The 21,726-nt window shown below is 49.7% G+C and overlaps 1 protein-coding gene across 11 annotated transcripts in view; it reads right to left on the bottom strand.

The window, feature by feature from the left end:
- CAMK2G (calcium/calmodulin dependent protein kinase II gamma) overlaps nucleotides 1–21,726 on the bottom strand; it is a 55,408-nt gene that overhangs the window by 14,631 nt on the left and 19,051 nt on the right. For 6 of the 11 annotated variants that reach the window (XM_060111714.1, XM_060111760.1, XM_060111733.1 and 3 more), the window contains exons 4-13: nucleotides 20,503–20,557; nucleotides 19,566–19,631; nucleotides 17,021–17,093; nucleotides 16,773–16,875; nucleotides 16,261–16,344; nucleotides 15,732–15,826; nucleotides 14,816–14,938; nucleotides 11,124–11,207; nucleotides 10,859–10,901; nucleotides 6,321–6,364 (exon numbers count right to left, since the gene is read on the bottom strand). In XM_060111714.1, coding sequence (XP_059967697.1) covers nucleotides 6,321–6,364; nucleotides 10,859–10,901; nucleotides 11,124–11,207; nucleotides 14,816–14,938; nucleotides 15,732–15,826; nucleotides 16,261–16,344; nucleotides 16,773–16,875; nucleotides 17,021–17,093; nucleotides 19,566–19,631; nucleotides 20,503–20,557 — 770 coding nt within the window. Of the gene's footprint in view, nucleotides 1–6,320; nucleotides 6,365–8,314; nucleotides 8,378–10,858; nucleotides 10,902–11,123; nucleotides 11,208–14,815; nucleotides 14,939–15,731; nucleotides 15,827–16,260; nucleotides 16,345–16,772; nucleotides 16,876–17,020; nucleotides 17,094–19,565; nucleotides 19,632–20,502; nucleotides 20,558–21,726 lie in introns of all 11 variants that reach the window. The other 5 variants (XM_060111697.1, XM_060111743.1, XM_060111705.1 and 2 more) reach the window with 1 other exon arrangement.

Below are 21,726 nucleotides of genomic sequence, written 5' to 3'. Positions count from 1 at the left end.
TTAGAAATAGGTCTAAAGAAAAAGAAAGCCTAAATATAATGAGGCCTCTTGCTTTAGCCTTTTTTAAAAAAAATAAATTTATTTATTTATTTTTGGCTGTGTTGGGTCTTTGTTGCTATGCGCGGGCTTTCTCTAGTTGCGTCGAGCGGGGGCTGCTTTTTGTTGCCTGCGCGGGCTTCTCATTGTGGTGGCTTGTGTTGCTGCGGAGCACGGGCTCTAGGCGCGCGGACTTCAGTAGTTGTGGCTCGCGGGCTCTAGAGCGCAGGCTCAGTAGTTGTGGAGCACGGGCTTAGTTGTTCCGCGGCATGTGGGATCTTCCTGGACCAGGGCTCGAACCCGTGTCCCCTGCATTGGCAGGCGGATTCTTAACCACTGTGCCACCAGGGAAGTCCTAGCCTTTCATATATACCCACATATGAGATTTTACTTCCAAAATTATCCAAAAAACGGGAGTTGCTTTACATTCATATATATACTTCTCCCTTTATCCAACCAGAGTGGTAACACTTTGAAGGAAGGTCCTATCTTATTTGTTTTGGTAGTCTCCATGGTGCCTAGCAAAATGTCTAAAAGTCAGCATACGATCAACAAATGTTTGCCAAGTTCAACTGGGTTTGTTGACTCTGGTTTTTCCCCAGGCTAAAGCAGAGCACAGGCTTCTAACTTGCCTGGAATTACAGCTCTGAAAACTCTGCAGGGGCACAGACCAGGGCCAGTCTTGGAGTCAAAAGGCCATGCAGGTTGCTTTCACCCAGACCTTGCCTTAGGCAGAGTACTTTCTGCTGTCTGCTTCAACTAATGGGGAGTAAGGTCCCAACTTGCTCCCAGCTGCCTCTCTTACTTAAACTGCCCTGCATGAAAACTTGAGATAATCCTTTCTACTCATGGGTTAGTTTCTACCAGGTGAGCAGGCTTCTTTCAATTTCTTTCTCCATCCCTTTAGGGTTTTGCCCTCAGCCATGCATAGCTGGCCTCCTCCTCTGGCAGCCTGCAGCACTGTTTAATTACCAGATAATTTTAAAGAACCATACTTCACTTATGTTTAAAAATTAAATATTAAAAATTTTAAACCAGAAAAAGGTTCAAGCCTCCTTTCCACACTTATTCAAACAAATATTCAAACAGTACTTAAGGAAAATAATAGCATCTCTCTCTTCCTTTTCTTTTTCTTCCCTCCCTCCCTTCCTTCCTTCTTTCCTTTCTTCCTTCTTTTCCTTATTTCTCTCTCCTTTTCTTTGCTTCCTCGCTCTTTCTTTTAAGATTGGATGGTCATTCTGGCCTGGGACTAGTGGAATGCACAAGTTGTCCTCAATTAGGGGCCCCTCAAGTCTTGTCCTCTTAAGTGGCTCTCACTCCTCCATAGACCCTGAGTCACTGGCATCTACCTTCAAAGAAACCTAACCAGAGCCTGAAGTCCCCAAATTCAACTGCATACGGTAGACTCACTGCTCAAACCAATGCTAATATCCAAGCATCTGTGAAAGCTTCTCAACAGCAAGGAAGAAATCTCCCTATGGACTTTAAGCAGCAGAAACTGGGGTGGGGGGGGGGTGCTGGGAAAGAAGTATGGGGTCTAAAAGAAAGATCCAGGATGCTGACAGATCAGGATCTTCTGAGCGGCTTCATAGGCCTCCCTCATAACACAGGTTATCACCTTGACTTTCAAGAAGGCCCAGAAAAGCAAAACCCCGCATACCTTGCCTTGTCTTTTCCTTCCCCTTTTGCAGTACTTTCATCCAACCACGCTGTTCATTATTATATACTTGTTCCTGATTATAAAAGGACTGCAGCCACATTACAAGCAATTTGGAAAAGAGAAAAGAGGGGAAAAAAACACCCATAATCCTATCACTGTTACCAGTCTTTTGTGTACGCAATTTAAACATATCATTGTAAGCTATATACAAGTTTATGCCTTACTTTCTTTTAATGTCTTACTTTAAAAATAAATAGTATCTTAATTTTTATTCTGATTATCAAAGTAATACACGGTCTAGGTGAAAAATGTAGAAAATACAGAAAAATGTATGAAATAAAGGTTTCCCAAATTCCCATCACCCAGTGAAGTAACTATTAACACTTCAGTGGGTTTTCTCCTGGTTCTTTTTCTATTCACATATCATACACCGAATATAATCTATAAGTACTTTTTTTTTTTTTTTTGCGGTACACGGGCCTCTCACTGTTGTGGCCTCTCCCGTTGTGGAGCACAGGCTCCAGATGCACAGGCTCAGTGGCCACGGCTCACAGGCCCAGCCGCTCTGTGGCATGTGGGATCTTCCCGGACCAGGGCACGAACCCGTGTCCCCTGCATAGGCAGGCAGACTCTCAACCACTGCGCCCCCAGAGAAGCCCAGTACTTTGTTTTTTTAAACAAAATTTAGACAGTAGTGTATGTACTGCTTTATATCCCACTTTTTCCACTTGAAACATTTCTGTCATTATGTAGTCATAAAAATTAATAACTTTATAATGGTCAATTAGATTTCCCATAATTATTTAGTCATTATCCTTTGGGCTTTTGATGTTTCCCATCTTCTCATGGTTATAAGTAATGTCATGTTGAACATCTTTCTGTTTTCAGTTTTTCCATATTTTGAGTGATTCCTTTGGGACAAATTCCCAGAAGTAGAACTAAAAGGTAAAACAGGAGCATTTTTGTGGCTTTTGACACACAGGCTGCTTTAGGAGGGGTCATTCCGATTTACATCACCATCAAGAATTTAAGAGTCAAAAAATGGCACCTTGTTTCAACCTGCGTTTCTCTGATACCAGTGAGGCTAAACATCCACACTTGTTAACTCATTCTACTTCCTCTTTTCAGATTGTCAGTTCATCTTCTTTGACCATTTATCTGCTGGATTTTAGGGGGTATTCTTATTTATTAGAGAAAGCTCTTTTGTATAAAAATAATATTAACTCATCCCATCACACCTGCTATGAATATTTTCTCCGACCTGTCTCTTGTTGGCCTTTGAATTTTGGTTGGTCATGCCCTTCTTAAACTCTTGCATCTTAGCTTCTGTTCCCACCTCTATATTCAAAGTCTTTTCTCAAGCATAAAACTCATTTACGGAGTACCTAATCAGGGTCAGAACCCGGGCTAGGTTCCCCACATACGTTCTCATTTAAAGCAATTTAACTACCGATGCTGTTTGCCTCGCCTGTGTCCTCCTCAGCATCCCTGTCAGAGCCGGCATTGTTGCACTCCTCTGCTCTTCCTCCACCTCCTTCTCCATTTCCTTTGCTAATTCCTCCTCTTCCAGCTCCTTAATAACAGATAACCCTGAAATTCTGCCTTTCCTGGACTCTTCAACATTTGTGTGCTTTGGATTCATATGGAGGAATGGGAGTGTTATTAAAATTCAGATTCTGCCTCCTGCCCAAGGCTTCCTGAATCTGAATTCCAGGCTGGACCCTGGAATCTGTGTATTCTAACTAGCTCCTTAGGCAAGTCTTACATGGCTGTGCCTGAGGCCAGTATCTACAAAGTTCTGCCAGAAACCGACTCCTTAATGACACCTTTAACCCGTCCTCTCACCATCTCAGCTGTCACTGCTTCATTTCAGGTCCTGTTTTGTGCAATCACTCTCTGCTTCCACCATACAAAGGCTAATGGAGTTCCCAGAATCATCGTGCTGTTTCAAACCTGTGTATTCCCTTTGCCTGGAATGTCCTCTCCTCTCCACTCCCCTCCTTAACTTGGTAAAATCCAACTAGTCCTTCAAACTCAGTTCCTGGGCCATCTCCTTCGGGAAAATTTGCTGTTCTGGCTCAGGTGCTTGTCTCTCTGCTCCTCCAGCGCCTGCCTGGCACGTACCTCCTTCAGTGGACACGAGATTCACTCACGTGAGTCTCCCTCTGTACACCACCCTGGGCTACACCAGGTATCTCCCAGCACCTCTGAAAACCTCTCTGCCCAGATCTTCACTTGTCTCTCAATCTCAGTGTGGTCAAAACAAAACTTCTCTTCCCACCAAAACATTCCTTCACGACTACTCACACTTCTAGCAAAGATACCACCATTTCTTTCAATATTCAAGACACTTTGCCATTACCTTTGATGGACCCTTTTTTTAATCTCCCGTATCTAATGGGAACTTCCTTTGCCACACCTCTCATCAGAGCTAATGTCTAATCAGAGCCCAGCACCTATGGGTAGAGCTGGACCGACGACCTACAGGCAGCACCTATTCCAAGTGGCTGGTCTGTGCTCCTCTGGTGATTATTTTGAATATTAACCCTTTCTATTTCTCATCATCTTTTCTTCACCCTACACCCAGACTATAATAAATCCTAGTTGATACCTGTGTCTAGTTCCTACCCTCTTCTATTCACCCTTACACACTTAGGCAAGTCTTTCGAAAACATCACTCTTAACCTTCCCTGCTCAGTGGTCTATGGTGTTTTCTGTGGTCTAACACACAGACCTCCAATTCCTCTGCTCAACCAGACCAATCCAGCTGTATTTTTTATATCCCTCTACCAAACACCCCATGTTCCAGTTGGGCAGAGAACATCAATATGTATAACAGAACCCATAAAAATATTTTTTGTTGTTTTTAAGTTACAGAAAATACATTCTCATTTTAAAGAAAACACATGTGTACAAAGTAAAAAAACAAAAGGTGTGTCTCCCCACCCTGCCTTCACCTCCAATCCCATTCTCTAGAGGCAATCACTGACTTGGTTCCAATCTTCCTACCTCCTTTTAGCTTTTTCCAATAAGTCTCTTCCCCAGAAGCTTCTTGGACTGAACCATCCCATGTAGGGTCCAGTACCATATACCATTCAGTGCTTAGCTGATCCCAGATGTGTTCACTTTCCTTTTTAATTGACCCTGCAATTCTTGAGGCTGGATGAAACCTGCATCTCCTCTTATACCTCTTGTGTGCCTCTAGAACTTAGTGTAGCACTGAGCCTCTGACAGGTACTTAATACTTTGTAAAGATTGACTCTAGCTTCTTCTCCAGAAAAATATATGCAAAATCTCTCTCTAACTAGCCACCTTTTCCTAACCTGGCTCCACCATCGAGCTCATACCCCTGTAACTGAGGGGCTGCCAGTCAACCCCAGCTCCATGTCAGCAAGTGTGCGTGGAGCCCAAGCTCCCCTCCTTAGGGCAGAAGTACATGGAAGCAGGCATGCAGACAATGAGAGAAAGAGGAAGGGATGGGGGAAGGGAAAGGGGCACACAGGTACATCTCAGCTGGGGACATAAGATCCTGGGGAAAGGTCTAATTTAAACTTTTTGTTTGTTTGTTTGGGTTTTTTTTTGTTTTTTCTTCGGTACGCGGGCCTCTCACTGCTGTGGCCTCTCCCGTTGTGGAGCACAGGCTCCGGACGCGCAGGCTCAGTGGCCATGGCTCACGGGCCTAGCCGCTCTGCGGCTGTGGGATCTTCCCAGACTGGGGCACGAACCCGTGTCCCCTGCATTGGCAGGCGGACTCTCAACCACTGAGCCACCAGGGAAGCCCCTAATTTAAACTTTTGTTGGAACTTAAAGGTTTGCATAATAATGGTTTGAAATTCTCTGGTGTAAATTGGCAGGCTTCAAGATAGCATGAACTCCTATCCAATGCCCCAGCCCCAGGGCCCTTTCTGCCCCCAAAGCCTCTAAGAGCACCTTGGCTGTGTGAGGAGGACCCCTCTACCTTGGCCAAGCAGCCACCCCCACTAAGGCATCTTGTTGGTCCCTATGGGCCCCTGTCCCTCCTCTTGCCCTCATCCCCCAGGAAAAGTTCCCTCACCAAATGAAAACGAGCTGTGAGGTACCATGTCCCTGGCCTGTGTCTAAGGCACCTATGCCTCGAGAAAGTTTGATGCTTTCACTCAATGGTATCTGAGCTGGGTTCTGGAAGTGCTTTGGAGATAAGAAAAAAGAACAAAAGGATAGTGGCTTCAGGTGCCAAGCCCTGTACCCTGAGTCAACCAGGCAAACTTTGCTTTCGTTTGATTAAATTGGTTTGTGCTTTAAAAAGAAAAAAAGATTAACCAGTGATCTAAAAAACCCAGAGAGTCAAGCCCTGGAGATGAAACCCGTGTCTGGAAGTCACGTTCAGGATTCAGCTCTAGTAAACTATAGTTTGGATCATCTCCCCTGAGTCTTTCTAACCAAGCTAGGGTCAGGTGAAGCACGTATCCCTCCGCCCTCTCAGGCCAGTGGAACCTGCTGTTCTGAGCACAGAGGTTTCTGGTTTAAAGCAGAAAAGCAAGGATAGGAAGGTTCTTGGGGAAAGGGGGAACAAAGTGCCAAGGAGTCCCTTGGGAGTGACTGTTGGAAGAGAAAGGCCAGACCTTGGAGGAGTGGAGACACCTACCTTGACACCGCCATCCGACTTCTTGTTCAATAGGCTTTTGGCAGCTGTGAAAACAAAGAGAAAAATCAAGTCTCCTGTATTGTACCCTCTTCCCGTCCTGAAGTCTGGCAGCTGGATCCGCAAGAGACTGATGTGTTTGACAAGGGGGCCAGGAGTCTCCTGAACCCCCTAGAAGAGGCCCTTCCTGATGCCCCAAAGCAAGAAGGGCACCTCAAGCAGCGTCAGACCCTCAGGGGGGCACCCCAGGATCTCCTCTGCCACGGAAGAAGGCTCAGCAGAAACAGGGACACTCCGCATTTAGGAGGAGAAACCACATTCAGTACTGGGGCTGCCTGGGCCATTGGGAACTCTGCCTTCAACAGCTTCCACCTAGGCCTGGAAGCAGAGTGCCAGGGTGAAAGGTGAGGGCTCCGTCCCTAGATGCCATGGAGATTCTCAGGACAGCCAAGCTGCAAGGATGCAAGACATCTCCTGAGTGTTCTCAAGAAACAAGAGTGTCACAGTTCATGAAGGAGACCAGACGTGAGGACAGACAGACACAGACACAGAGACTAGGACCACCTACAGGAGGGTTTTGCCAGGGGGTTGAAGCCTTGACTGGGCAGGTCCTCACTGCCACCCTTCCCTCAGTCTACTCTCTGGACCCACTGAGCAGAAAGGACTGGGCAGAATAATGAGGTATTTAACAGGTTCTAGCCAGGCACAGGGTGATGCTCAAGGCTGATGAGCTCCACATAGGAAGGCTGGTGATGCCTGTTGGCCACAAAGGTCACAGGAAAGTAGCAGACAGTGGATGGGAGATTCCAGGGAGAATGAATCAGTCCAACTGTCTGATACACCTAGACTTCAATAGGTCCGCATCTTGGTTCTACTGCTTGCTCGCTGTGTGAGCTACTTAACCTCTCTGAACCTCAGTTTCTTTATCTGTAAAATGGGATAATGGCATGAAAAGCACTAAGCAGAGTGCCTGGCACATAGCGAGAACTCAGCAAGCGTTAACTACCGTCATTGCTGCCCTTCTTCCCTTCAGGTGTCCTTTCTTACCCAAGCTGGGTCTCCAGTGAGAAGAGGGTCCTTGCATCACAAGAATTCTGACCTCCAAAAATGGCCCTTGGTCCTATCTCCAGTTTATGCTGAGGTGATTTGAAACTTATTTTTAAAATGTGTTTACTACTGCGCCTGACCACTGACGGTGTTAAGTGCTTTACATACGTCAAACTTCTCTACTCTGACAGTTAGAATCACTTGGGAGTTAGAGAAAAATGCCTATCCCATGCCCTAGGGATTCTGATTTTATTTGTCTGGGGTGGGGTCTCAGCATCAGGATTTCTTTCTTAACAAGTTTTCTCATACAGGCAGGGTTGAGGGCCTTAGACATACATGATCCTAATCGTCACCATGTTATTTCTTAGCCCCATTGGAGAGATGAGGCAACTAAGGTTGGGAGAGCTGATGTGACTTGCTCAGGGTGTGGCAGGGCTAGGATCCAAACTCAGGAGCTGCTGTCTGCACAGCTTCTGTACTCTACTCATTTCAGACCCGGAGGCCGGCAAATGCCAGACTTCACAATTGTGAGGGGCGTGGCTTCCCCTTCGGGGCCGCCCACCAGTGTCGCTGAAGCCTAGTCTTCCGCTGTGGGCAACTCAGCCCCGGGCCACGCCAGGGCTGTCTCGGGCCACCTTGGCCGCAGCCCTCACAGGCAGCCCAGGCTCTCGGGCGGGTGGCGTCGGGAGGAAAGCCTCCTGCTGCCCAGCTCCACGTCCCAGGCTATTGCCTCCTGAGAGTTGGCAAGCGCCCAGCATGCACGGCTGGTTAGGGGGCTCCGTAACACCGATGCGCTCGCAGATGCCAAGTTAGGTGGTCCGTCCGGCATGCCCATCTCAGCCCGCAAGCATGGGACTCGCCTCCCTGGTGAGCGGGCCTGGCATGCTGGCCCTCCTGGTGGGGTGGCAGGGAGCCGAGGCAGGCGGTCGGGGAGGACTCATGCCACGTACCTTGCCCGGCCAGGCCGGCGGCGCTCGCGGCAGGCGAGGCGGGGGCGGAGCTCTGCCTGCCAACTGAGGGGATACAGTCTCTGAGTGCACAGAGCTGCCGCAAAGCCACGGGGGCCAGTCAGCAGCGAGCATGCCCCAGCGCGAGGCGCAGGAACCCGCTGCCGCTGTGCACGGCGGGGTCCGGGCGGCGTGGCCAAGCCGGCCGAGCTGCGGGAGCGGAGGTGCAGGGGGCAGGCTGGTGAGCAGGTGCAGCCAGCCCTGCAGCAGTCTGGGAACCTGAGAGAACCGGGCTCGGACAGGGCGTGGGGGATCCCACGGCTCCACCTGTCCCACGACCACCTCGGGTGAGGGTCTGCAGGTCAAAGCCTGACTTGGCAAGGGGCGGTGTCCTTTCCGAGGCAGCCCAGCCCTAGCTTAAGGCTATCAGGAAACTGAGCCTCATCTGCAAACCTTCCTCCCCAGGGGACCTAAAGGAGGACATTTTCAGAGGGCGGCCCTTTCCTCCGGCTGCATCCCAAACAGTAGAGAGACTGGCACTCGGGGCCCAGGGAGGGTCCGTGGTCCTTGGGCAGCCAGTTCATTGATGTTCCACAGCCCCCAACTCCTCAGAGACACCGGTCACTTTCCCTCTTCAAGACAGGTGGCCAGGAGAGGCTGCATTTCAGAGTTCCAAAGGTGCAGGTGCCCCAAAAATGAGCGCCCAGAAAGTAAACAAAGGCCACTAGAAGCCCCGATTCCACCATTAGCCAACCTGCCAGAATCCAGGGATAAGCTGAACCTTCTATTTGGGATCAACTCAGAAAACAGCCTCACTTGTTCCTAAAGCAGCACACAAGTGCCATTACTTCTTGATTATACTTCTAGACACCTCTTCCTACAGAAGCTTCTGGAGACTGGCTCTGTCTTCACCTGTCCCAGAGTCAGGGCAGAAGAGGTCGTCCTGGAATGCTTGCAGCATTCTTTTTTGTTTGTTTGTTTGCCTACTGCACCAGGGCAAAGTGAGTGCCACGGCCAGACAAAGTCTGGGCAGCAAGGACAGGAGGCTCTTTAGGGATCAGTGAAGGTGCTGTGTTGTAACAGAGAGACTGAGTTCCTGAAACCAGGACACCAATTTCACGAAATGGACGGGGAGAGGCTGAGGCAGAGGCCGGAGGCCACGGGACAGGGCACATGCTACTGATTTCCTAGCAGCCTGTTTCACATCTCTTCCACTCAGAGAGAGAAGAGATCACCCCATTCTAGGGTCGGCACATATCTGCCCTTGAGCGTCCTCTAGAAAGGCTTTCTTAAACCCAGAAAGTAGAAGGTGCAAGTAATTAGAGGACCAGAGGCCTGATGTGGGACAACAGCTCCACCTCTGCAGGAGGTGGCCCACTGTGCCCTCCTGTCCCCATTTGTGAGGTGAATCCAGAACACAAGATCGAGCCCCAACTAGGGTCACAGGGGATGGGCCTGAAGGGGACACTCTCCCAGCTTACTCTCCAGTCCTGACCCTCCAGGGCCCTGGGGCTCTCACTCGGGCTAGAGCTCATGAAGCCCCAGAGCCAGGGCTGGAGGTTACTGGGAACCAGTACAGCCAAGCCCGTGGACTCAAGCTCAAGGGAGCAATCTCTGCCCAGGTAGCTACCCACCTGAGGCTCCCACACACACAACCCCCCCACCCCCATGGCTGTGTAGAAGGAAAGCAAGGGAGGGAGTCTGGTTATGAGAATGAGAAGGGGGTCTTGAACCAAAACAGTGGGGCTGGGGGTTAGGGGGAGGGAAGATCAGGGGAAAAGGCAAACTGGGAAGAAACCTTTCTGTCTTAAGTCCTGTCATTAATCTTTTCCTCACAGAAAAGCCACTGTGCTTCCCAACTGAGGGCAAACAATGATGAGGGTGGGGGGAAGGGGAAGGTGGAATGTCTTGCATCTTAAAAAGAAATGTCAAGTGTGATTTACAAATTACTGGTCCCAACTCTCCCAATTCCTAACGCAACATTAAGCAATTTCCTTTCCCTCCATCCTGCTGGTCTCTATTTCTTCACTTTCACAGTTGGTATAAAAGAGAATATTTTAAGCACAGTCCCTGTAAAAGGTTTAAACATCTGGAATAATTTCTATTAGTCATCTCCACTTGGACACAACGATGCAGTGACCGTCCAGTCAGCCAATTAATGGTGGTGTCTGGGAAGATTCACTACATCTCATCTCCTTCTTTTTCCCAGCACATCCTCCAATGCCCTTGAGACTGGCTAAAATCTTGAAGTGCTGAGAGTCTTCAGAGAATTAAATAAGAATACCCAGGGACAAGGTAAATGGAAGACTGGGCAGACTACTCCTTGGGAGGTTCTAGGGAATACAGTTCATAAACCTGAAGTCAAGTAAAGCCCCCCAGAATTTCAGGTTACAAAACTCAGCTGCAGCAGCCCCTCCAAACAGGATCCTCATCATTTTGGTCAAGGTGTTGCCTGAGACACCCAGTGTCAGGATGGCACGATATATGGCAACAGCCCATTCCGACCCACTCACCTCGTAGAGTTAAAGTGCACAGCTGAAAACATACCTGAAAAGTTCCTGGAGACAAGCATGGTCGTGAGGATGGCACCCTGGGGAAAGAAGAGGGTCCTGTGAATTCCATCAGGCTCTAGAAAAGCACAGTCTGTTCTCAGGCAGAGGGCAGCTGCTGGCTAGGGGCTCCCAATGAGTACAACCTTCATAGCTCAGCTCCAGCCAGGAGGGGAGCTTCCTTCTGTGATGGGGCAGGGGGCGCACTGCTGAAAGGTATGATTTCAGGATGCTGGCAGCCCGGCCCGGAAGGCAAGACTCACCTTCAGTTTTCTCCGGGCATTGAACTTGCGTAGGCACTCCACCGTCTCTTGACGATGCATCATAGATGCCACTGTGGACCGTTGCTGGAAGCCAAATAGACAGGCCTGTGAGCCCCCCACCGGCTCCTAGGCCCCTCACCATAGTCCCAGCACCGGTGGCCATGTGCTCAGCTGCCCCAGAGTTGCTCTGAAGATAAGATGAGGTCATAGATGTGAAAATGCTTTTACAATAAAAGCACTACCCCAAAATCAAGGTTATGTAAGGACAATAATCTGGACATGAAAACACCACCGGTAATTGATGCTGGATGAAGGTGCCCAAGAGAGCATTCTAATCTTCCTTGGGAGATGGAGGCTATGGAACGGGAGAGTATTTTGTGTGTTGTGATCCTCATGCAGTTACTCCTTCAGCAACTATTTAGTGAGCACCTACTGTGCTCCAGATTCTGGGCAGTGAGAGAACAGAAAGGGTTCCTGCTCTCCAGAGAGAACATTCATTCCTTCTAAGAGTTCCTCTCAACAACCATCCCACCCGCCAACAAGGTCTTAAATGAAGCTGTGATCTGAGAAGCTAAGGATCTTTACCTTGAAGCATTAATTCTTTTCACCGTTTTGGATGGGAATTTTTCTCCAATGTATTACTGCTAACTTCCTCCTTAAACAGAGTCCCCTGAACATGATTTACATTTCCCTGATGACAGAGGGTCAGCAATACAAGCATCAACGATTACATATCCTAATACAGAGATGTTCTCAGGGTCTGCTGAGATATATAGGAGGATGGAGGGGGGGGTCCACAAACACGACCCCAGAACATAATGTTTCCGCAGTTCTTGAGGACCCATTTTAAGTGGCTCATCCCCTCACTCTGCTGTTGTTACCTTGGCCAGCCTGCTAAAAAAATAAATCCTACAACGTGCAGCCTGGTGCCCACACCCCCACAGGGCCACCCTGCCTTCCTTCCCCTCTGGCCGCTCCCTTTCCTAGTTCCCGAAGCCACTCTCCCAACCTTATCTACCTTCCCCAGATCTCATATTTCACCTCCTCCTCCAAAGTGTAAACTTCTCCACAAAGTGAAATGAGAGACCATCAAGCAAGAACTCCTTCAACTTCAGCCTTCCAACCACAAGCTGATTTTCACACCCCTGCAACCTAATCCCAGGTCTCAGAAGCATCATCCCTCATGTGCTGACCCCTTGACCTGGGCTCAGGAGTCCCTCTCTCGTTGTGCTATCCAAACACTGGTTCCTCAGTTAGCCAATATTTTTAACTCCTTATTCTGGATTATATTCTTCTCTGTAGTCTACACAATACAGTCAAGCGCAAGATTTTAAAACCTCCCCTGACTCATCCATCTTCTCTAATTAGTACCATGTCTTTCTCTCTTCACCCTCATTCCCTCCTCACCTCACTGTAAACAGGCTTCAGTCTCTCTCCCTCCATTGCCTCTAACAGTGAAATAATGAAACAATGCTTCTAATCGGTCAGAGCCAACAGGCTCTCTTCTGTCTTTATCACGGACTCTCTGAAGCATCTGATTACAGAACCTCCCTTCCTGAGACCTCCTGTTTCTTAGGATCTCCTGATCCTCTTTCTCCCATGGAAATTCTCATTCTCAGTCTCCTTTGCTGGCTCCTCCAACTCTCCCTGGCGCTAAATGCTGGTGGCCATCTCTTCTCTTACAACAGCCCACAGTTAAGAATTCAATCAGGGGCTTCCCTGGTGGCACAGTGGTTAAGAATCTGCCTGCCAATGCAGGGGATACTGGTTCAAGCCCTGGTCCGGGAAGATCCCACATGCCGCTGAGCAACTAAGCCTGTGCGCCACAACTACTGAGCCTGCGTACTGCAACTACTGAGCCCACGTGCCTAGAACCTGTGCTCCACAACAAGAGAAGCCACTGCAATGAGAAGCCCGCGCACCGCAACGAAGAGTAGCCCCCGTTCGCTGCAACTAGAGAAAGCCCGCGTGAAGCAACAAAGACCCAACACAGTCAAAAAAAAAAAAACCCAAAAAACAAAAAAAGGAATTCAATCAGCATAGAAACAATCCCATCTATTTCTACAGCCCCAACACCACCCAAATGACTACAACCTATATTTCCAATTTTTAACTTCTTTTCCATATTTCTAACTACCGACTGGATGTCTCCAGCTGGAGGTCCTCAAACACCACACTTAACATGTATGAAACTAAAATCGTCATCTTTTCTCCAAACAGATTCCTCCTCTGGGTTTCCTCTGGGTCAGTGAATGGTACAACTCTCCACTCAGTTACCAACTCAAAACCTGGCAGTCCTCATAGATCCCACTCTCTCCTTCACTTCCCAAATCCAGCTGGTCACTAAATCCTTTTTATTCTATGTCCCAAACATCTCTCAGATGTGTCCACTCCTTGCCATACCGCCCACTCTCCTATTATTACCCTTAGCCAAGACCTCATCTGGACTTGCTTAGACGGTTACGACAGCTTCCTGAGCTCTCTGCCCCTGCCTCTTTCCTCTTCAATTCCATTTTCTACACAGTTTCCAAAGTGATCTTTCTTAATTAACTGCATACTTCATTCCCTCTTTAAAACCCTTAAATTGTTCCCTGTGCTTTCAGAGTAAAATCCAAACTCCTTAGGCAGAAACCTGTATGTCCTGGAATCTTTTTGGCTTCAGTCTCTTGTATTCCTGTAGTCCTACGTTCATCTACAACCAAACTACTTAATATTCCTTAAACTCGCCACAATTTCCCCATGGCCTCTCACCTTGGCCCTTGCTAACCTCTGTCTGCAGGTTATCATCCTGGGGAACTCCCAGTCATCTGCCAAGAACCAGGACAGAGCCCACCTCCTCCATGCCTTTAGCAATCCCACTGCCCACCAAAGACAGCAGGAGTTCCTACATACTCATTAGCTTCTTTTACGTACTTGTCACATTGCAGAATGGTTGCCTGCTTGAGTGCCTGTCTCCCCAGATAATCTTTGAGATGTGTGAGGGAAGGCACCATGCCTTATTCATCTTTGTATCTACAGCACCCACACAGGGACCGGCATCAAAGAGGCATTCGGTAAACACGGGAAAGAACAAATACATAAATGCATCGTGGCTGTCAGGAGGCCTAACAAGAGGCAGACCCTCTTGTTTGAAAAAAGATATTTCAGCCTGATAGAACCGTACACGAAAACAGAATATGCTGACCCACAATGATAGCCCCCAGGGGCTTCTCCTAAGGCGAGATTTATGACTGAACTTCAGGAGGCGCTTTTTCATTGCTCAGAGGCCCCTTCTGTTTATTTGCTGGGTCTTGGTCACATTTCCATTAGAGTTGTCTAAGAGTTGAGATCTGAATACGCACTCTAGGCATGGCAATTCACTCTGAGTTCTGCCAGCTGAACTCAACTAAACTCTCATCAACTAAAGTCTGCAAGGGTCAACCTAAGCCCTCATTCAAGATCAAAGCTAAACCACACCTGACAAGTGAGTGGGGGAGAGACAGAGGCCAGTTAGTCCCAATCGCCTCCCCAACTCCTCCTAGTGACATTTGCTGCCCCTGGGCCCCACCCAGTGCCCCCTCCCCTCTGCTGGGTCTTAGCTCAGGGCCCAAAATGATTATTTTCTATTCATAAGAAGGAGGGTAAAGACAGTGCTATGGGCGCATTGAAAGCTGACATCCCTGATCTCCTTGATCTCGGTGGAAGACACTTACACAGACCCATGGATGCTTGAGAGCCTGGTCAGCTGTGATACGCTTTGCGGGGTTTATGGTCAGCATCTGGTTGATCAAGTTCTTGGCTTCAGGAGTCACCGTGTCCCACTCTGGTGATGGGAACTAAGAAGCGGGAACAGGAGAAGGAGGGATATGAAATGTGTGAGGCTCATACCCCCTATAAGTGGGGTACTCTGTGTTACCTAAAGCTGCCCAGCAGGGTGTGGGAAAGCCCTAGGGTACCCCAGGATCAGGGTCAACTTAAAGACCGGGAAAGTAAAACAGAACAATCATGGTTAGGATGCCAGAATATCAGACCGGGGGACTCTTGACATCTGGTTCAACTCCATCTCTCTACTAGGAGGAATCAGTTGTTTAGCGCTGTGCCAAACGCCCCACTGCAGTGGGAGACCAGACTTCTCATCCCTGTGTCATGCAGCACACCACACAGCCACACCATTCTTTGCAAATAATAGACCAAAGGGCTTCAGTGGACTCCGTGACTTTACAGCTACCAAAAATGGCTGTGCAAAAAAGCTGCTCCCGGGCTTCCCTGGTGGCGCAGTGGTTGAGAGTCCACCTGCCAATGCAGGGGACACGGGTTCGTGCCCCGGTCCAGGAAGATCCCACATGCCGCAGAGCAGCTGGGCCCGTGAGCCACGGCCGCTGAGCCTGCGCGTCCGGAGCCTGTGCTCCGCAACGGGAGAGGCCACAGCAGCGAGAGGCCTGCATACCGTTTAAAAAAAAAAAAAAAAAAAAAAAAGCTGCTCCCTGGCACAGGTGGTGCCAAGAATTGAGGCCTATAGGCCCATCCCTGGGTCCTCAAAGTCCCTGACACTCCCTGTACCCTGTGACACACTCAACACGCCCCTTCCCCTGGTCAGAGCCTGAGGGGCAGGAACAAACAGGTTCTTACATCATAGGCTCCAGCCTTGATCTGCTGATACAGCTTGTGCTGATCCTCATCCCAGAAGGGAGGGTAGCCCACCAGGAGGATATACAGGATGACCCCTACAAGACAGGACACAGATCACTGGGGTCAGTCACCTGCTTTGCTGAGGAACCAAGAAAAGCCACACAGGGCTCAGAGCCACCCAAAAAGTCAAGGCCATACCAGAAGGAGAAGTGAATGGCAGCCAATAATGCTGTGCCACTATGCTTCACTCCCCACGTCACCAAGCCGCGTCCGGGATTTCTTTAGGCACAACCCACCTGCTAAGGCATGGGAAATCCCTCTTCAAGAAGGATGCAACCTCATCTAGGAAATACCTGGGGAGAAGGGTGTGATGGGAACAGCCATGCCGGGGACACTAGAGCAAACACCGTGAGTTCACATATACCAGACGCCTGTGGGACCCACAAGGAAGAGCAACGCCTCTTTCTTGCCATCACTGGAAGTCGAGGGCCCTTAACACCAAAAAGCTGAGTGTGTGGAATGGGCTTACCGCAGGCCCAGATATCCACAGGTTTTCCATAGGGATCTTTCCTCAAGACCTCAGGGGACAAGTAACCTGGGGTGCCAGCAAAACCTGTAGCGGAAGAGACAGCGGAGGCACACTGAACCCACTTTCTCTTTCATTAAATCCACATTAGCAATTTCCCCCAAGTCCCTTCTTACTCCTGTTGCTTTTGCTATATAAGCTCTCAGCATATGGGCAGCAAGAGATGACGGGCTGGGCTTCTGGTAGTGCCCGGAATCTAAATCAGAGGGCAAGTCCATGTGTCTACCAGGAATTCCCATCCTCCCCAGAGGCAGCAAGAACGCAGTGCTAACAGCAGCAAGTCTCACTGTACTGAGTCATGGAGGGCCAGGGGGAGTTCTGCACCCTCCCCTCCTCCAGTCCCTGAGGAGCCCAGGGCCATTAAGGGTCTGGCTTCTAGTTATGAAAGAGGAAGGCAGATCAGGAAGAGGAGGAAGGGCGGGGGCTGCATTCCAGGAAGACAGGGTCACTCTTACCAAACCAAGCCTGTTGCTCTCCCTGTACTTCGATGGCTAGGCCAAAATCAGCCAGCTTGACTGCGGCACCCTTGCATTTACTCGCCAGCAGGAGGTTCTCAGGCTGTATAAGGAAGACAGAGAACCTCATGAGGCACCCACCCCGCAGCCCAGAGGGAGCCTAGTTTGGGCCTCGCAGTACTACCATCTGGCACCAGGTGGCGCCAATGCTTCACAAGCAAGAGGCAAAGGGGGAACCTGGGTAGTACCTTCAGGTCCCGGTGGACAATGTCATGCTGGTGGATGTGGTTAACACTCTCCAGAATCTGATGTATACAGTGGCTGCAAAAGCAGAAGAAAGGTCAGTTCAGGGTTAAGCCATCCATGACCACACGCTGTGGACAAAAGCACTTATCTCTGGGTCAGGGATTCACAGAGAATCACTCAATGAGGAGCTAGAACCTTGGACTTTGGACATCATCTGTTCAACCTACTTTATAGAAGAGGAAACTGAGGCCCAAGCAGATTAAGTGGTTTGTCCAGGCTCTCCTGCTAGATAATGGCAGAGGGCAGCCTAGAACAGGGTCCACCATACCTCCTTAGACTGTAAAGGCCCAACATCTTCAATTTGTTTCCAAGAAACTGGGGGACATCTCAGACTCCTGAGAAAGAGAGACCATCCAATTCCTTCCTTGTTTCTCTTCCCCCCTATGGTAACTCTGTTCTTGGAGAAGAGGCTTGTGGTAGCAACTCAGGAAGGATAGTCGAACTTATTAGCCTAAGTCGTTTTGGGGTGGGTACACTCATTCTTTCATTTAAACATGTATCGAGCACCTACAGGCACTGTGCTTGGTACCACACCAGCTGTAAAGATGACCCAGTGCCTGCCCTGAAGTTTATCATCTAGTAGGGGAGATAAAACAAGTACACAGGGGCTTCCCTGGTGGCGCAGTGGTTGAGAGTCCGCCTGCCGATGCAGGGGACACGGGTTTGTGCCCCGGTCCGGGAAGATCCCACATGCCGCGGAGCGGCTGGGCCCGTGAGCCATGGCCGCTGAGCCTGTGCGTCCGGAGCCTGTGCTCCGCAACAGGAGAGGCCACAACAGTGAGAGGCCCACGTACCGCAAAACAAACAAACAAACAAGTACACAGGCACCATCAAGAAACAAGGTACTAAAAAAAAAAAAAAAAGAAACAAGGTACTAAAGAGGGTTCCAAACAGGCACCCGAGGAGCCTTTCTGATCATGATTTTTCATAGAAAAAGACAAACTAACCTAGAGTCACATTCAGCTGCTGATTCGTGAATCCACCTTCCAAACCAGCCTGCCACACTTGCAGTCAAACTCCTGGTGGGGTGTACTGGCAGTCTAGAGCACTGGTGAAAACTGGGGGATGATTATGGTCCCCAGAGGACATCTGGCAATGCCTGGAGACATTGCTGGTTGTCACAACTGAGAGGGACGGTGCTACTGGCATCGAGCAGGTACATGGTTCTAAACCTACAACGCACAGGAGGGGCCCTAACGACAAAAAATTATCTGGCCGCAATGTCAGTAGCGCTGAGGCTGAGGAACCTTGGCCTAGAGAATGGAGCAGGTACTACCAAGTGTGTGCTGAGCTGGTGACCTGGACTTATTTTTCCTTCCTTTAAAAGCTGATGCTGGGGCTTCCACAAGAGCCAAAGGGTCTTGCTGGGCTCCTGGAGGCTGAGGCTCAGTCCTCCCTATAGGACACAGCCCAAGAGTAGGCCAAAGAGACTTTAAGACTGAGCTGAAGAGGCGAGTCTCCACAGAAATATATAATTAGAACAGAGCCAAGCTAGCACGGAGAGCCTTCTGGCCAAAAATGGCAAAAGTGCGAACTGTCCCAGCAGAGCCAGGCCAAGCCCACTGGTACAGTCACCCGCCCCGGCTCCCCCTCCTCCCCGCCAGGCTCCCTGAGCTATCATTGCCTCCTCCCGCCCAGAGCCTGGTCCTCCCCTGCTGGCACTGGAATTCATCTCCCACTTGAGAATTTTTCCTGAGGCTGAAGCATCTGAGGTTGATCAGCAAACACTGGCCTCTCAGGGTTGAGAAATCTGTGAGGAAGCTGTGCTCCCCCACCCTCCAGAGGCAGCTAGAGCTGCCACATATGCCTGAGAAGCTGCAGGCAGGATGATCAAAATCAAGTTGTAAGGACATCACCCGAGAGAAAACTCAGGGCGGGGGAGGAGCCGAGGAAGGAAAGGCAGGCCAAACAAGCGCCCCAGAGCTGCGGTGTGGGAGGAATTCTGCTGTGTCACACGAAGGAGCTGCCAGGGCTTCCCGGAGGGCTGGGGGCTGAAGGGTATGGCCGAGGAATGGTCCTCTAGCCTGCAGAGCCCGACATGGGGGCTGGTGATGGCGGTCAAGACACAAGGTGATTCAGGCTGAAATCTCCCAGGAAGGTTCCCCGGTTGGATTATTAACCCAGACATTTACACTCCTTTGGGACACAAACCATGTTTTCTCCATCTCTGGATCATCCCCAGGATGCCTCGTATGCAGTAGGATTTGTCAAAAGAAAGACGCAGGGATAGGGAGGGTCCTTGGGCCCTTGTGAGTAGGCGGTGGTGCAAAGAAAAGGTATTTCTGGTGTGACAGTGTAAAGGAGATATGTAAGAGCTTTGCAAAAAAACTGATCTGGGAGTGCTGAATTATTAACTCCTAACAATACCCACGGAATGTAGCCTGAGTCCAGCTCTACAGAATCCTTGTCCAGATAAGAGCTCTTCTGATCTCCCCCAAAGACGATTCAAATAGGCAGGACGCCTGGCCCCCAGGGCCCTCATCTCACCTGGCATCAGCTTCACTGTAGTATTCTCTGGCCACAATGTCTTCAAACAGCTCCCCACCGGTAACACTGCAACCAACAAAGAGGGTCAGAGGAGGCAGGTCAGGTGTCCAACCCCAGCATCCAACAGGTAACAGGTCACACTGTACAACAGCTTTAGAGAAGTGTCAGCTCTACATGCATTTTGTCTGAGAGCCCAGAGCACGCCAGTCCTTCAATGACATGGAGCTTCTCCTTGGGACAACGTGGGCCCTCCCTTCCCCCTGCACATTTCTGTTTCTATAACCTATAGATTAGCTAATACTCTGGTAAAGATGAATATACAGGCATCTAAGAGAAAATAATCAACCTACTCAAACAGTCATAGCTTTATTTGAGACCAATATGAATACGAAGATCCAGCTGCCCAAGAATGACAGACCTACCACTGAAGTTGAAGAATAATGAGACCAAGGACACAGAGACCCAACCTGGAAAATACCAAAGAGGCATTTCTAGGAGGTGAAGAGCCACCTTTAAGAAATTAAACCATAACCAAAGTGGAGGAGAGACCAATGGGAGCCTAGTTTATGACTAATAAAAGGTACCTTCAATTTCCCAGAATTTTTAAGGTCATGCAAAGACCTATGTTCTATTTCTCCACTAAGGACAACACACCAAGAAACAAGAAAAAAGCATCTGCACAAGGTGTGCTGCTGAACAGAAATGCAAGAGCAATGCCATCCCGGGGTTCAGAGCCCGGGGGAGATACTGAGTGAGCAAGGAGACCCTTGGCAACCTGCCCATTACCAGAGGAAGTTCAAAACCAAACCCCTCTCCGCGGGCAAAGGAGGGGGACCCTCAGCAGAGGCTGAAGACCCAGTTTAGGCCTTTTTTCCAAGCCTTCCTCTTGAGCCGGCTGGAGGGAAAGGCCCCCACACCCTCAGAAAGCGGCACTTACAGGTCAAACACGAGGTAGTGAAACCCTTCTTCAGAAATACTGTCATGGAGGCGTACTGCAAGAGAGGAGATGGGGACAGAGATTAACAGAGAGAAAACCTGGAAATCCTACTCCTCTCCTCCTTGGCCACCCCAGCCCTGCCCCGTCCTGTCAGCCCCACAGGCTCTCTCCTGAGAATGGGCAGACGCCCAGCAGCCCCAGTCCAAGGCAACATGGCCACAAAGCAGAGACGACCAGACCCGAGGTCCAGCGCTCTGGTCGCCACCTGAGACTGCCTACAATGTAGGCGGGAGACAGAAGCTTTGTGGCTAAGAAGTAAGACAGGACGGAGAAAAGCAAGAACCTTCTTCCCAGAGGGGCTGGTCCCAGAGAAGGTAGTCCTGGGATATGACACGTGAGGGTGCAACGCAAAGCGAGCAGCACCGAGGGACACAGACTGCAGGGGGACAGAGAATGACAAGATGGGAGAGCCTGAGAGCCTGGGGTAAATGGGAACAGAAGAATTAGAGGGAGGGGAAGAAGTGGGAAAGGCAGAGCCCAGCAGGGAGGCGCGTGGAGGGAGGATGACGGATGGTGAGCACGGGAGGCAACACACAGATTCAGGCGACGACAACAATAACCATTTATTAAGTGCTCACTACGTGCCAGGCCTTGTGTTAGGCTCTTTGCGTACATTACTTGTGCGACAAGCATTTATTGAGTGACTACTGTGTGTTGGACCCTGTGGTAGATGGCAGGATTTAGGAAGGACATAGAACTGGCCTTCAAGGAGTTTATTATTCCTGATGACCACCCCGAGATAAGTATTACTCCCATTCCACAGATGAGGACACTGGACGCTCAGGGACATACAGTATCTTGCCAAAGGCCAAAGATGTAGTGGGTCCAAATGTGAACCCAGCTCTTTCTGACTCCAAAGACTGGTCCATATCACTGTTTCCTATAAGAAACGTGGAGTAGCCCACACACCCAGGCAACAAAGCAACGGAGCCCGGAGAGAAAACACTCACGAATGTGCCTACAACAGCATCAAAGACAGCTCCGAGACGCTACTGCATGGAGCTGCAGTAAAGGCTGCAAGAAAAGGCTGGCGAGCAGAGTCCCTTCCCACTCCCCACCTCCAGAGCTCGTGGGCAAAAGCTCAACCTAATGTCTTCTGAGGTCTCCTCTTCAAGCCTGTGCCCACAAAGCCACCTCGGGGTTAAATGCCAACCCCTGAGCATC

The sequence above is a fragment of the Mesoplodon densirostris genome, chromosome 1, assembly GCF_025265405.1.
Source record: "Mesoplodon densirostris isolate mMesDen1 chromosome 1, mMesDen1 primary haplotype, whole genome shotgun sequence".
Taxonomy (NCBI): domain Eukaryota; kingdom Metazoa; phylum Chordata; class Mammalia; order Artiodactyla; family Ziphiidae; genus Mesoplodon; species Mesoplodon densirostris.
This window is presented reverse-complemented; position numbering and strand designations above follow the sequence as displayed.